General features: G+C 30.0%; 1 protein-coding gene across 7 annotated transcripts in view; it reads left to right on the top strand.

Moving 5' to 3' along the window:
- The window catches only part of S6KL (ribosomal protein S6 kinase like), a 49,493-nt gene extending 36,549 nt beyond the window's left edge, over positions 1–12,944 (top strand). For 5 of the 7 annotated variants that reach the window (XM_089175603.1, XM_089175602.1, XM_089175604.1 and 2 more), the window contains 2 exons: positions 11,845–12,069; positions 12,173–12,944. In XM_089175603.1, coding sequence (XP_089031729.1) covers positions 11,845–12,069; positions 12,173–12,298 — 351 coding nt within the window. In that variant the 3' untranslated portion in view covers positions 12,299–12,944. Of the gene's footprint in view, positions 1–11,095; positions 11,212–11,844; positions 12,070–12,172 lie in introns of those variants that run through there. The other 2 variants (XR_016177654.1, XM_089175606.1) reach the window with 2 other exon arrangements.
- The last annotated feature ends 592 nt before the right edge of the window (positions 12,945–13,536 follow it).

The following is a 13,536-nucleotide window of genomic DNA, read 5'->3' as shown; positions in this document are numbered from 1 at the left end:
GGAGAAGAATACAACGAAAGAGAGTAGAAAAGTAGTAGTAAGGGAAGTTAATGACGAGACCATGGAAGATGAAACAGCAACCAGTTGAAAGAGAAAGAGAGAGAGAGAGAGAAAGAGAGAACTCAACTTGCACTGTAAGGGAAAAAGGACCAAAGTCAGAAGAAGAAGAAGAAGAAGAAGAAGAAGACGAAGAAGAGGAAAATGTAGGAGGAGTATGAGGATGAGGATGAGGATGGGAAGGGGAAGGGGTTCCTCTGTTAGCCTGGTGAAGCAGGTTTGGCTTTTTGCGCGGTGTTCAGCAACCGTATCGGCGCGAATCTCCCTATATGGTGGTAACCAGCAAGAGGACGAGTTAAAAGCATCGGCCAGGTAAGGCTTGAAGGTATGAAAACGAATGGACAACGAAGAAGAAGAAGAAGAAGAAGAAGAAGAAGAAGAAGAAGAAGAAGAAGAAGAAGAAGAAGAAGAAGAAGAAGAAGAAGAAGAGGAGGAGGATTGTATTCCCAGCAGCAGCAGCAGCAGCAGCAGCAGCAGCAGCAGCAGCAGCAGCAGCAGCAGCAGCAGCAGCAGCAGCAGCAGCATCAGCATCAGCAACAGTACCAGTACCGTGTGTCCAGGAGCTTCGTCCTTCGAGGTTTTACCTCTTTCGAAGCAAGTTCAGCGACCTATCCACTCGTTTCCCTTCGTTCCCTTCATTCCCTTCTCTCCTTCACTTCTTCTTATATCCCTTTCGTGGCAACGATCGAAGAACTAAGGTGCAGGCTTTCGAAGACTACCAACCGGTCAGAAAAAAATACGACAAAAAATAAAAAAGGATTACTTTAAGAATAGTCCCGAAGCATATTTATTCATTCGTGTCTTCTCTAATCGTATTCGAAACGTTTTCGTTCGACTTATTTGGATTTTTTTCTGCCCTTTTATTCTTCCCTCTCTCTCCCCCCACCACCACCACCACCACCCCCGTTCAATATACGTCGTGATTTCTTTTACTTTCTTTCTTTTTGTTCTTTTTTCCCCTTTTTTTAAACACACGAGTCTACTCTCGGGCGTGAATCTTTTTTTTTTTTTCCTTTCAACTCTTTGTACCGACACTTAACGAGTTTTTGGTGCCTTGGGGTCCAAAGGTACGAGGGAAGAAGAAGAAGAATAAGAAGAAGAAGATTCTAAACCAGTAATAACCTGAGTCGTCTAATACACCATCGTGATGTGGATTAGAACCATGAATTTTAAGAGTTGTTGTTTATTGTTTATATTGTTTGGTATTTAAATTACGATATTGTTCGTGCTAACCCTTTTTGAGAGGTAATCCTTTCTTGGTTCAGGGTTATTTATAACCTTTTAAATACTTTTAACTAAAATGTTTTTTAGCAACGGAATAATTTATTATTAATTAGATTCTAATAATAAATTATATTTAATAATTAATGTTTTTCTTTCTGAATATAATTTAATTAATTAATATAAACATTACATTATTTTACATTAATATTAACAAACATGTATATGCGTAGATACTGTGGTAATTTTTACCAAACGCATATATGCGTCTATAGTATTCTAAGGGTTAATAGTAGGGTGGAACAAAAGTTCGTGTGTTTGTTATATTATTATAAATTAAATTATAAACATTGCATATAATGAATGGTTTTTCTAAAAATTTACTTTGAAAATATTAATACCAAAAAAAAAATAAATTCTAACTTTTGGTTGACCCTAATAATATTTGACAATCAAATTAACGAACAATCAAACAATCAATTGACAAACAATTTACAAATACGTGTTTAAAAAAAAAAAAAAATACTAAAATGATGAAAGTTTTGATAATGAAGATGAAAACAATCGGTCATCTTTTCACGTATATACTCCTCCACCTAGTGTATATAAATAAACTACTGGCATTCAACAACGATCGTGGAAAAAAGTAAGAGAAAATGTTACCTCCCGTAATGATGTCCACGGGGACAAGGTGCGCCTCATACACGCTCATACATGAGGGAAGAAACAACGCTCACGTTGGTTGAAGGGGGACGTACGTTGAATGCGCAAAACCCGAAGTAAAACTCTCTCGATACTTACACATATAAGTTTGTGTTAACTTATCTTTAGTAGAAATCGGAACGAATCGTCTTTGTTGGAATTAACTACCTTGGTATCGATTTTGTCATGATGATTATTCTTCGTGAATCTTTGATTTTTTTTTTTTTTACAGTATAATAAGAAAACTCTCTTTCTTTCTCTCCCAAAGAAGATGATTATGAAGAAATAAAGATGAGATATCTACAATGATAAACTTAGTATCTTTAGCATCGTGAAGTTCTTAACAGATAGAATTAAATGACGTTTATCAAGGTCACAATGAACTATCTGCTTTTTATTAAGCTCGTAAATGTCTCCTGTCTTTGATAAATTTTCTACGTTTATTTGAGATACAGCAAACCCTATCAGATTCACCGATAAGTGTAAGGATTTAAGATTTTAACGTTGATCTTCATTGATGACTACACTATTTAATAAGTTCCATTTTTTTGTATTGATAAATAACCCTATAAAATATGGAATAAACTTCATAATCAATTGAACCTAAAAAATTATGATTATCATAGTCTTCCCAGATGTTAGAAAATATTTGATTGGGATCTAGTGTAATGCTGTGAATAATATTCTATTATTCTCTACGCGTATCTTCTTGGACATTGCAAAAACTCGATGGCGATGCTCGTGAAGGCATCCAACTCGAACCAGTCCATCCTCCTTCCCCTATTTTTTTGTGTCTCTTTCTATCCTTACTTAAAGCAAAGGAAGGAAAGAGGATGGGTTCTCGCTCGCGTGCAGTGCAACAGAAGACCCCCTTCGGTAAAATACACCTCCTTCGTCGCAACCACCATCACCACCACCACCACCACAAACACTAATACCAAGTCTTTGCAAGCAGAGGATCCATTTATAGATCGCGTGCATTAATCGCGATCTGCGTGCCTATGTCCCTGCACCTTCTACGTATTCGTAGGATAACGATAGTCAACCAAGTTAAATACAACATTAATCGTACCTTCCTTGTTTTCACATATACCTATCATAATATATTTCAAACTAGAGAGTTACTTAGATGATCATTTTTTTTTTTTTCATCTAACCCATCACCATTCACCCCCTAATCCTATCCCACCTACTAACTTCATTTTCCTAAATAGTCATTTGTTTGCCGTGCATGTTTAGTTGTGTGTCTATGTGTATATGTTTATTTTATTCTTTTTATTTTTCATTCCATATACGACGATGATGAGAAGATAAACGAGTTCTAGATCAACCTTAGTTGATGATACATTTCTTCTTTTTACCCCTTTTCTTTTCTAAATTCCTTGATGAGTTGTATCAATGCGAGTCCGTAATTCCAAGCCATGGAGATTTCATATCGTGTCTTGTTTAAACGGATATGTTCTTTGAATTTTCTCACGAATAGTATATTAATAAGGGAGTCACGAGAAGATAACAACCGCTATCTTTGCTTTGGTGTAATTACTTTAGACCTGATTCTTTCTTTATCTACTTACAATTAGCTACGAATGAACTCAAGTCTCAACTATAACGCGTTCATGCTATTTATATAACTTAAATTACTTCTATATACGCACGAGTTGTTTAAGTATACTGTTAATCATCAACGTTAATCTACTGTTCGAGATTATATTATTTTTTTATAAAACTCTAACAAAATGTGGTCATAATTGTTGTTGTTGCTGTTCTGATCATTATTACCCATGTGTATTCGTGACCATTTAAATTATTATTTTTTAACGTTCTATACATACAGAATTGGAAATGAATTTCTTTTATTGCAAATTAAAATAACTATGGATCATAATTAAATTAAAACAAAATGTAGATCAGTTTTATAAATATTGTCGACAGATGGAGTTTACACTTTCTTAATAATCTTAATAATCTTAAAATATTTATTAATATTCATCCCATAATGATTTAGAGTCACTCGAATAAAATAGAAATTGAAGGTAAAACGATTGGACATCTTGTGGATATCTCATCATGTTAAAATGAACTAAAAGGGTTCGTTTTATTTGCCCTGGTTCGTAAGAAACGTTTCGAGTTTACCTGCGGCTACGGGGCAGGGTAGGGCAGGTTTATAAATAGCAACAGGAGAAGGAATCGTTGCAGCTTAAGGATTGTACATACGAGTGGTTGCTAATACTTGATGGCGATTATGCCTGGCGCCAGTAAAGTCGGCTCATCGTACCGGATTTCTCTCTAATGGCAAACCCCCATGGTTAATGGGAAGTTAATATCTGCCATGTGCTGCTGCTGCTGCTGCTGCCTGAATACGGGCTATGATGGTTCTTCCTCTTTCTTACACGCCTCTTTCTCTTTTTAACCCCTTTTATTCCTTTTTTATCATTAAACTCGTACTACGAGATTTTCCTTTTAATAAATTACTTTATTTTAATCGATGAAATTTATTTTATTTTATTTTTTTTGGGGGGATTCTATTTAACCCCCTTGTCGTAGTTTCACGAGTCTGATTGGTGAAAACAAATGCCGGGCCAAACGTAAAAACGTCACGGGCGCTCAAGCACGGATTTTTGTCGAACTAAATACTACGACGAGAGTTTAGTGACAAGTTTTTCAAGAAAAGAAACTTTATTTTCCATATTTTTCGATAAAGAAAAAGTTAATGTTCATTAATTGATAATAAAAGTATTTCAATAAGCTTTTTTTTGGTTAAATTTGGCGCTAAATCAATACGCCAATTCAATGTAGATGACACGTGTTCTATCTAGGGATATCTAGTTAGTAATAAACGTGTACGGGAAAGGGGATTCCCATTGAAGTTGCGACACCGTATTACATCCATACGAATCTTTAATAAAAAGTTTCCTAAATTTCAACAAACATCACTTGTCGTGATGTTTTATGTACGATTCGCAGAAACCTTTGAATATTTTTTAAATCATTATTACGATTTTGATCGAAAACACAAGCTCACTTTACGGTATGTGATTTCGTTTAGCTGAATGGTTAAAAATTTATATCGAAAAAGAATCCGTTAATTTTATTCAAACTATTGCCCAAGGATATAAATTTTTTCCTCATGCGGTATCTTTCCTAGATCAAAAATTGCTAATTAATTGAAATTTATTAATCAAAAGGATTAGCCCGTTATTTTGATCAACGTACGATAATCAGATTTTAATAGAAGAAGAAGAAGAAGAAGAAGTCGTTGTCCCCAATCTCGTCCGAACTTTTTTTTATTTTGTTTTTTTTTTAATTCTTATTTATTTTTCTTCTATCTTTCTCTCTTTCTCTCTCTCTTCCTCTCCCTCTCTCTTATCGTTCTTTCGCGTCCGATCGATTGATCGATCGTGTGCTCGAGAGAATTCCTGACAAGGACTCCGCCTTCGGCGCCAACCTCGTTGATGGATTCGTAATCGTCGATCGCTATTTGTAGATTCTAGCTCGATGTCGTCGATCCTACGACTTCTTGAAAAAGCTCGTCATCGTGCCAGGAATAGAACCGGACGATGCCTTCTTCTGGTCGATGCACCGCAACAAGAAACAAGTTTTGCGAACATTGTAACACAACCGATCCTACCGTTTCTTCTTCACTTTATTCTAATACTTCTTCTTCTTCTTCTTCCTATCTTCCTTTTTTTTATTTTATTCTATTTTAATTCTATTTTAATTCTATTTTAAGAAGAACTTATATTAATTTTATTCAAATGGTATCTTTAAAAATATTTATATATTTAATAGTTTATTAAATTATTAGGGTATTAGTTAATACCCTAATAAATTAGGGTATTACCTAATATTAGGGTGAACTGTAAAAGTACAATTGCAACTCACTAAAAGCACAAACTTTTGTTCACCCTAATAAAAATAAAAGGTGTATGATTTTTTAGAACACTATCATAGCAAGTAGTATATGATTTTTTAGAACATTATCATAACAAGTGCTACATAATTTTTTAGAACAGTATCATAACAAGTGATACATAATTTTTAGAACACTATTCATAACAAGTGTTATATAATTTTTTAGAACACTATACATAATTATGGGCACACTTGTTCAGATTGTAATCACATATTAAAAATTCTATTAATATTTCTGTAATATTCATGTTTTTGGGAAAAAAACAAGGTTATCCTAACCTCGCAAAGTATCCACATCACAGCATACTTTTGATTTTATTACAAACTGTGATTAAAACTATGGTAAATAGAGGTAAATGTCAATTAATTCTAGTATATCAAATTAATCTTAATAAAAAAATAAAGAAACTATACTTTAAAAAATATATCTATAAATATTTAATACAGGAAACATTCAAATTGATTTACATACAAGATAACCTAACCTAATTCTTTTCTATATATATCTTAAAGTGATATAACTGCATTCATTGCTAAATGGATCTGTCAAATGTTCACATTAGACGAATTGCAGAAGATAGAAATGACATAAAAAGGAAAAAAAAGGAAGACATTTCTTGTTGTATTTATCTTGAAGCAACAAGTATTCTTGTAAGTAAAGAAAAGAAAGGGACACCATACACACACGAATGGACAATAAATGAGCGAGAATGAACGCACGAATCGTCTATCTTGGGGCTTCCTTTAGATTTCGTGACATCCGTTTTATTTGTCTCTTTAAAGTATTCACAATTATTTTTGTTTCTTTTTTCTTTTCTCCAAATTAAAACCGATTAAGATCTGGGCATATTTTCCTTTATAGGATTTTAACATATTTAACACACACACATCTAGTAATATAATATAATTTAAAATATTAAATACGATGTATATATTATAATTTATTATTTTTATCTAGAAACAAAATCTTACAAGTAAGATGCATATAAATACATATATATATATATATATATATATATATATATATATATATTAAAGGGGAATCCCCTTTGTAGTACACACGTTTATTACTAACTAGATTCCCTAGATAGAATATGCGCCATCTACATTACATTGGCGTATTGATTTAGCGTCAAATTTAACAAAAAAAAAAACAACTTATTGAAATACTTTTATTATTATATATATACTTGTTTTTTTTTTTTATAAAAATTAACAAATGGTGCGATATGCTCGGTACAAAATTATGATCAAATAAAATAAATATTTTATATAAGAAAAGACAAAGGATTCAATATCCTTGATCAATTAAATTTTATTTTTTATTTCTTTCTATATGCAAAGAACAAAAATAAGTCTACTTCTGATAGGTTACTTTTACAGAAAAAAAAAAACAGGGAACCTTATAACTATAATGTATATATATATATATATACATATATATTTACGTATAGGGGAATCACTCGAGTGGAAAGCTTCAAGCTTCAGAGCTTCTTCAAGGACAAATGTTTCCCGTAAGATTATACTTTTAGCTAGTGCTCGCAAATTTATGCGCGCTTTGGGTAGAACACGTGCATGGGTGTATATACGTGTGTAATATAAGTGTGTGTATGTGTTCATGTTAAAATGAATGGCCTCACGCATATAGTTGAACTTAAAGTTTACTCAGTAATTAACTGCTGTTCTTTGCTATTTCTTTATTTCTTTCTCTTTCTCAAACTGGAATTTATGAACACGAAATACAGACACATTCCTATTTAGCATATAACGTGTTACTAACTTCACATATACACATACACACACACTCATATGTTTTTTTTTTCTGTGTGTCTCTCTTCAATCTTTCTACTTTTACTTCTTTCTCATCTTTTGACAACGGATAGTTAAAAAGAAAGAAAATGATCATATCGGTTCGAAGAAGACGAGTTCGATGACACTAATTTTTGTATTCCTCGTCTCAAGATAACTTTCTTACGATTTGTATAAATACGTCGTTGAAAAAGAAATATAGTTTGTTCGTAAATTTATAGAAATTAATTTGTCAAAATTAAGTTGTCGAATTCGTAAATATACTACGATTGTATCGTAGTATATTATATTATGTATTATATTAATTACACATATTATTTTACAAATTTAAATAAATCAAATAAAAAGGGATACACACATATACACACATACAAAAGTTTAATACTAAACGTATCGCGAGATTTATTATTATATTTTATTTATTTCTATCACATGATACATCAAATATAACCTATTTTCAAAAATTTATATATTTATTTTAAATGGTATCTATATAATAAAAAATAATATAATATTTATACAATAATAATTTGTGTTGACTCATCAAATAGTATAAAAAATTTGTCAACAATTTTTCCCTTCAAAAAAATTAATAGTCAATCATTTGACTAGTCATGATTTAATATTAATCAGATTTTCGAGGTTAAATCAAGTTATTAAAATCAATAAATAATTATATCAATCATACGTATACGCATTTTTCGTTGTAATTAATTCATCAAAAAACACAATTATTTGTAAACAATTTTTCCCTTAAAAAAAATTAATAGTCAATCATTTGACTAGTCATAATTTAATATGAATCAGATTTTTGAGGTTAAATCAAGTAATTAAAATTAATAAATAATTATATCAATCATACGTATACTCACTTTTCATTGTATAATTACATTTTTTTACATACATTAAGAATTATTAACATAATTATTAAAAAAAAACAATTACAATTTCTAATTAATTATCATCCATGTTGTTGGATTATCAACCATGTGTTTTCCATAAAAAAAAACAATATACATTTTTTCATCATTACGTATTTTAGGCACATCGATTATGCCAATTGACAAACGTGCAATTCAATTTTACCTTATAATAGAAAAACCAACTAAGATTAGTTATTTAACGTATGTTTCTAGTTTCCATTTCGTTTTTCTCGTTTCTTTTTCATATTGCGACAATACTACGAACATTATAATTTTTCGTTATTACAAAGAAGAAAACAAATCTATCATTTTTATTCCGTTGTTTCTTGTTTATTGTTTCTTCGACATTGAAAAAAAATAAAATAAAATAAAATAAAAAAAGAAACCGAAAATACTTTGAAAAATAAAAAACAAACAAACAAACATGCTTAGTATACTTTTATAGACGTATTTTAATTACGATGGTTATTCAATCATAAATAAACATACAAACAATAAATATATATATATAATTCATTAGTAAAATGAAAATCACACACACACACACACATACATACAAACTTAAACATTTCAGAATGTACAAGCATTATAAAAATAAAAAATAAAAATACAATTTATGTTAATCTGTTTGTATGTGTAATCCCCATTAAAATTACATTCCTCGTCTCTGTCATTAACGCTAAAATAAAAAATAAAAGATGAAAAATAAAGTTGAGGAAAAGAAAAAAAATGACTAAGAAGAAATATCACATATATTTATAGCATTTAATAGATTATTCGTATATCTGATCGATCGTGTATATGGTTGTACCGTTATTCTCGGTCAAGGTCCTTGTCGAGATGGAAATTGAAATGTCCCGTTCACCGTCGAGAATCGAATCTCCTTCCTGCGTTTTTTCTTCTTCTTCTTCTTCTTTCTTTTTTCCTTTTTCTTTTTCTCTCATTATATCGTTGCGAAGGTTGATGGTAAACACATGTCGAAGTAAAAGATGATAAAGTTGTATAGAAAGAGAGAAAGAAAGACTAATGAGCAATTAAATTCGCAATGATCAAACGAATTTACGATGGAAAATAGAAAAAAAAAGAAAAAAGGAGAAGAAAGGTAAAGAAAATGCTTCTTTTTTGGTAAAATGTGATACCCAAATTTAATAATAAGATGATTTTTGTTTTTATTTAGTTGTTTCGTTGATATCTAGAAATTATTTTAGGTTTAGAAAATAATATATCACGCGCCATGTTTCTTTTTCTATTTCTTTCGTACTCGTATGGGATTCCTAAATGTAATAAGATGATTTCTTTTTGATTTCTTTTTGATTTCTTTTTGATTTCTTTTTCATTTTTTTGTTTTGTTAATATGCAAAAATTGTTAGGTTAGAAAATATTATATATCATATCAAGTTTTTCTTATTCTTTTTCTTTCTCTTGTAAACGTCCCATTTTTAAAAGATTACATTGCATTTCCGTTGCATTTCCGTTGCATTTGTGTTGCATTTGTGTTGCATTTGTGTTGAGTTGCGTTGTCAGATAAGAGACGACGACGATCTTTTTAAAAGGAATTATACTGTAAAACAAAAATGTAGATTTAAGATAAAATTCATTGAATCGTATGTGAAAGGATGATATTTTACGAAGTTTAAATTATTCTATCAAAACACGGAGAATTATATTAATATTAATTTATTTACATTCTTTCTGTGTATATGTTATACAGATGTGTGTATGTTATGAGATGCAGAATTATTTTACATTTATTTTTATTGATAAAATATTACCATTGTTGCTAGTACGATAAGATTTATGTATTTTCTTCTTTACTTTATTCTTTTTTCTTTTGAGAAATACCACACGGTGATTATTCTTCTTACATTTGTCAATGTCCTTGAAGTTGTTTAAAATTATTATACAAAAATAATTCTGTCCTCTTTATCGTTACGAAAAAATCGTTACTCAAAAACAAAACAGGTTATGAATAATAGGAAACGTGAAATTCGTGTTATTTTCTTTTAATTAAAAAAAAAGTTACAAAATAGGGTATTGGGATCTCTGGCAGAGGCGTGGCGTAACAATTCGTCCTATCTACTCTAATTTTGAATTTAGCCACCAGATAGCGTATTCAAGTACTATAGAGATCATAATATATATACCCTATTATACTATACAATATACTATATAATATACTATACAATATACTATTTAATATACTATACAATATACTAAATATACTATATAATATACTATAATATACACATAATTATACTAATTATACTAATATACTACAATACTATTATACTAATATATTATAATATATTATGTATATTATTATTTAATAATATAATAAATTGGATTATATTTTATATATATATATAACACATTTTATAACGAAAGAAAAAAAAATCCGTAATTCTCGACGTATAGGAGATTGCGTGAGGATTGTGTAGTATATATAAATATATATGTGTATGTGTGCATAGGTTGCGCGTACTATAGGAGAAGAAATGATGAGAAGGGGGTGGGAAGAGGGGGAGGAGGAGGACACGAATGTGCGAATAGGTTGAGGGTCGCGAGTGGCCGTTGACCCTCCTCTTATGTACGTATGTATATATGTATGTGTTAGTCTCATAGTATCTCGTAGAGAACGTATTTACTTCTCATACTTATGTACACACATTGCTTCTGTTGATGCGATAGAAGAATCCATACTGGTAATAGCTTAGCTAGTTTACCAACGTTCTTTTCTATCTATCTCTATCTCTATCTCTATCTCTTCCTTTATTACACTCGCGTGCGCAAATATTTATGAACGTACACGCACAAAAAAAGAAAAAGGAAAAAAAAAATAAGGGTCGGTCGGGAAGGAAACCTTGGTCCTTGAATTTCTCGAGGTAAAGAGTAAGAATGAAGTTTTGATTTTTGTTTCGTTTTGTTTCTTCGATTGAAGGAAGAATCATTCTCCTGATATTTAAATCTAGTTTTTTTTTTTTTTTTATTATTATACAATTATAAAAGATATAATAAATATTTTATAATATTTTATTGTTGTATTTTTTAAATGAATTTTGTGTTTATTTTTTTGTTTCCCCCACTTTTGTATATTTTATGTGCTTCTTCCAATTTTAGAAAAAGGGATTTAAAGTATTTATTATGTATATTAATATTATATATTATTATTATTATTATTATTATTATTATTATTATTATTATTATTATTATTTTGTTTCAGTATCCATCCATTGCACCCTGTGAACTTTTCTCAGATCGTTCAGAACAGAATAGTCCTGTTCCACCTGGGACTTTACCACCCGATGCAAAACTCTCACCAGCTGCAACGGATCTTTTGAAAAGATTGTTGCAACCGGAACCATCGTTGAGGCTTCGATCAATATTAACCCTTCAAACGCTAGCTTTTTATATGGGCCATAATTTGCAAAGTTATATGTACAAAAAAGTAATTGTATAAATTGTCATTGTCATTCTCTCATTGGTTCATTATTTTTTTTTTTTTTTATTTATTTATTAAATGTTTTACTTTGTTTTTTTTTTTTTTGTAGAAATCTCCATTTAAGTTACTGGGCCAATCGAACACGAATGATTCCTCAAATGCACAAATGCATTTAGATTTTGCTGACTTTGATTTCGTTGCTGGGAATCCCCGAATGTATGGAATGATACATTGAGGAATATTGGTTGTATACGCCTATTTCATTTGCGAGCTGAAAATGTCAATTATGTGGTGTTAATAGTTTAATCGAATCATCTTTAAATCAAAACACCATACGTTATACTTCTTCCAGTATGGTATTATACAAAACTAATTGTAAGTTTGAAATTTGCTAAACTAATAGTATTTGATTATGTTCAAAGTTTTGTTATTTCAATAATTAAGAACAAAATTTGATATTACGATTTATATTTACGGATCATGTTTGTTATGACAATAATAATTACAGGATATATATATGATATTAATATAAATCAAATAAATGTCAACATAAATGTGCTTTCCGATGAAGCTAACAATAAGTGTCAGAAGTTAAGAAAAATGTTGATTTGCAAAAGAAATATTCGTTGAATGTGCTATCGTGTGTAACTTAAGATATTTTTTAAGTAATAAGAAAAAGCTTCCAAATTTAAAATAACAAATTATGAAACATCTGAAATAAGCAGTCGGAAGATATGCATAAGTAACATTAAAATAAGACTACGAGAAAAAAAGAAAAGGAAAACTTTGTTCAATAAATATATTTTCATTATTTTTTATTTTATAAACATTTATTATACATTCTATATTATATATGAATAAATGAAGTATACATAATTAAATGTTTAATCTATATTTGTCAATCTCATATTTGCATAAACAAACAAAAAGAATTTCATCTTTTATATACTGTGCTTCAACTTTATCAGTTTCGCAAATTGTTTAACCATTTTCAATATTATTTTTTTACATTTCTTCGACAGTATATTAAAATTTTCCATTAATTTATCCTTATTTACATTCTATAGTATATTTTCAAAAGTTGTAACATTTATTAAGTTTACAACAGTACCGTTAGATTGCGTTAATGCTAATTTACCTTGCGAGCAACAATTTTTCCAATTAGTAATCACCACGTTCGCTAGATGGCACAAAATTGGAATCCCCACAGCCTACTGCAGCCTATTGGTGGCATCAAAAAAATGCTCCAGAACCTACTGTAGGCCACTATTAGGATCACAAATACTATCAAATGACGTAGGAAGGTTTAAGGAATCTAACAATACCCGTTAATACCATCAAATGACATTTTTTTATGAGTATAATTAATTTTCAAAGTATGCATTTATTTTACTTATATTTTTTGCTTCCATTTCCCGCCTTTTTTAATCGTTCCTATACATATTTGGTATCATTAAACTGCGTTCTTTAATT

This window comes from Polistes dominula, unplaced genomic scaffold (assembly GCF_049000335.1).
Source record: "Polistes dominula isolate Pdom_NZ unplaced genomic scaffold, Pdom_raw_medaka contig_17, whole genome shotgun sequence".
NCBI classification, from domain to species: Eukaryota; Metazoa; Arthropoda; class Insecta; order Hymenoptera; family Vespidae; genus Polistes; species Polistes dominula.
The sequence above is the reverse complement of the archived record's forward strand: the minus strand, read 5'-3'. Positions and strand labels throughout refer to the sequence as shown.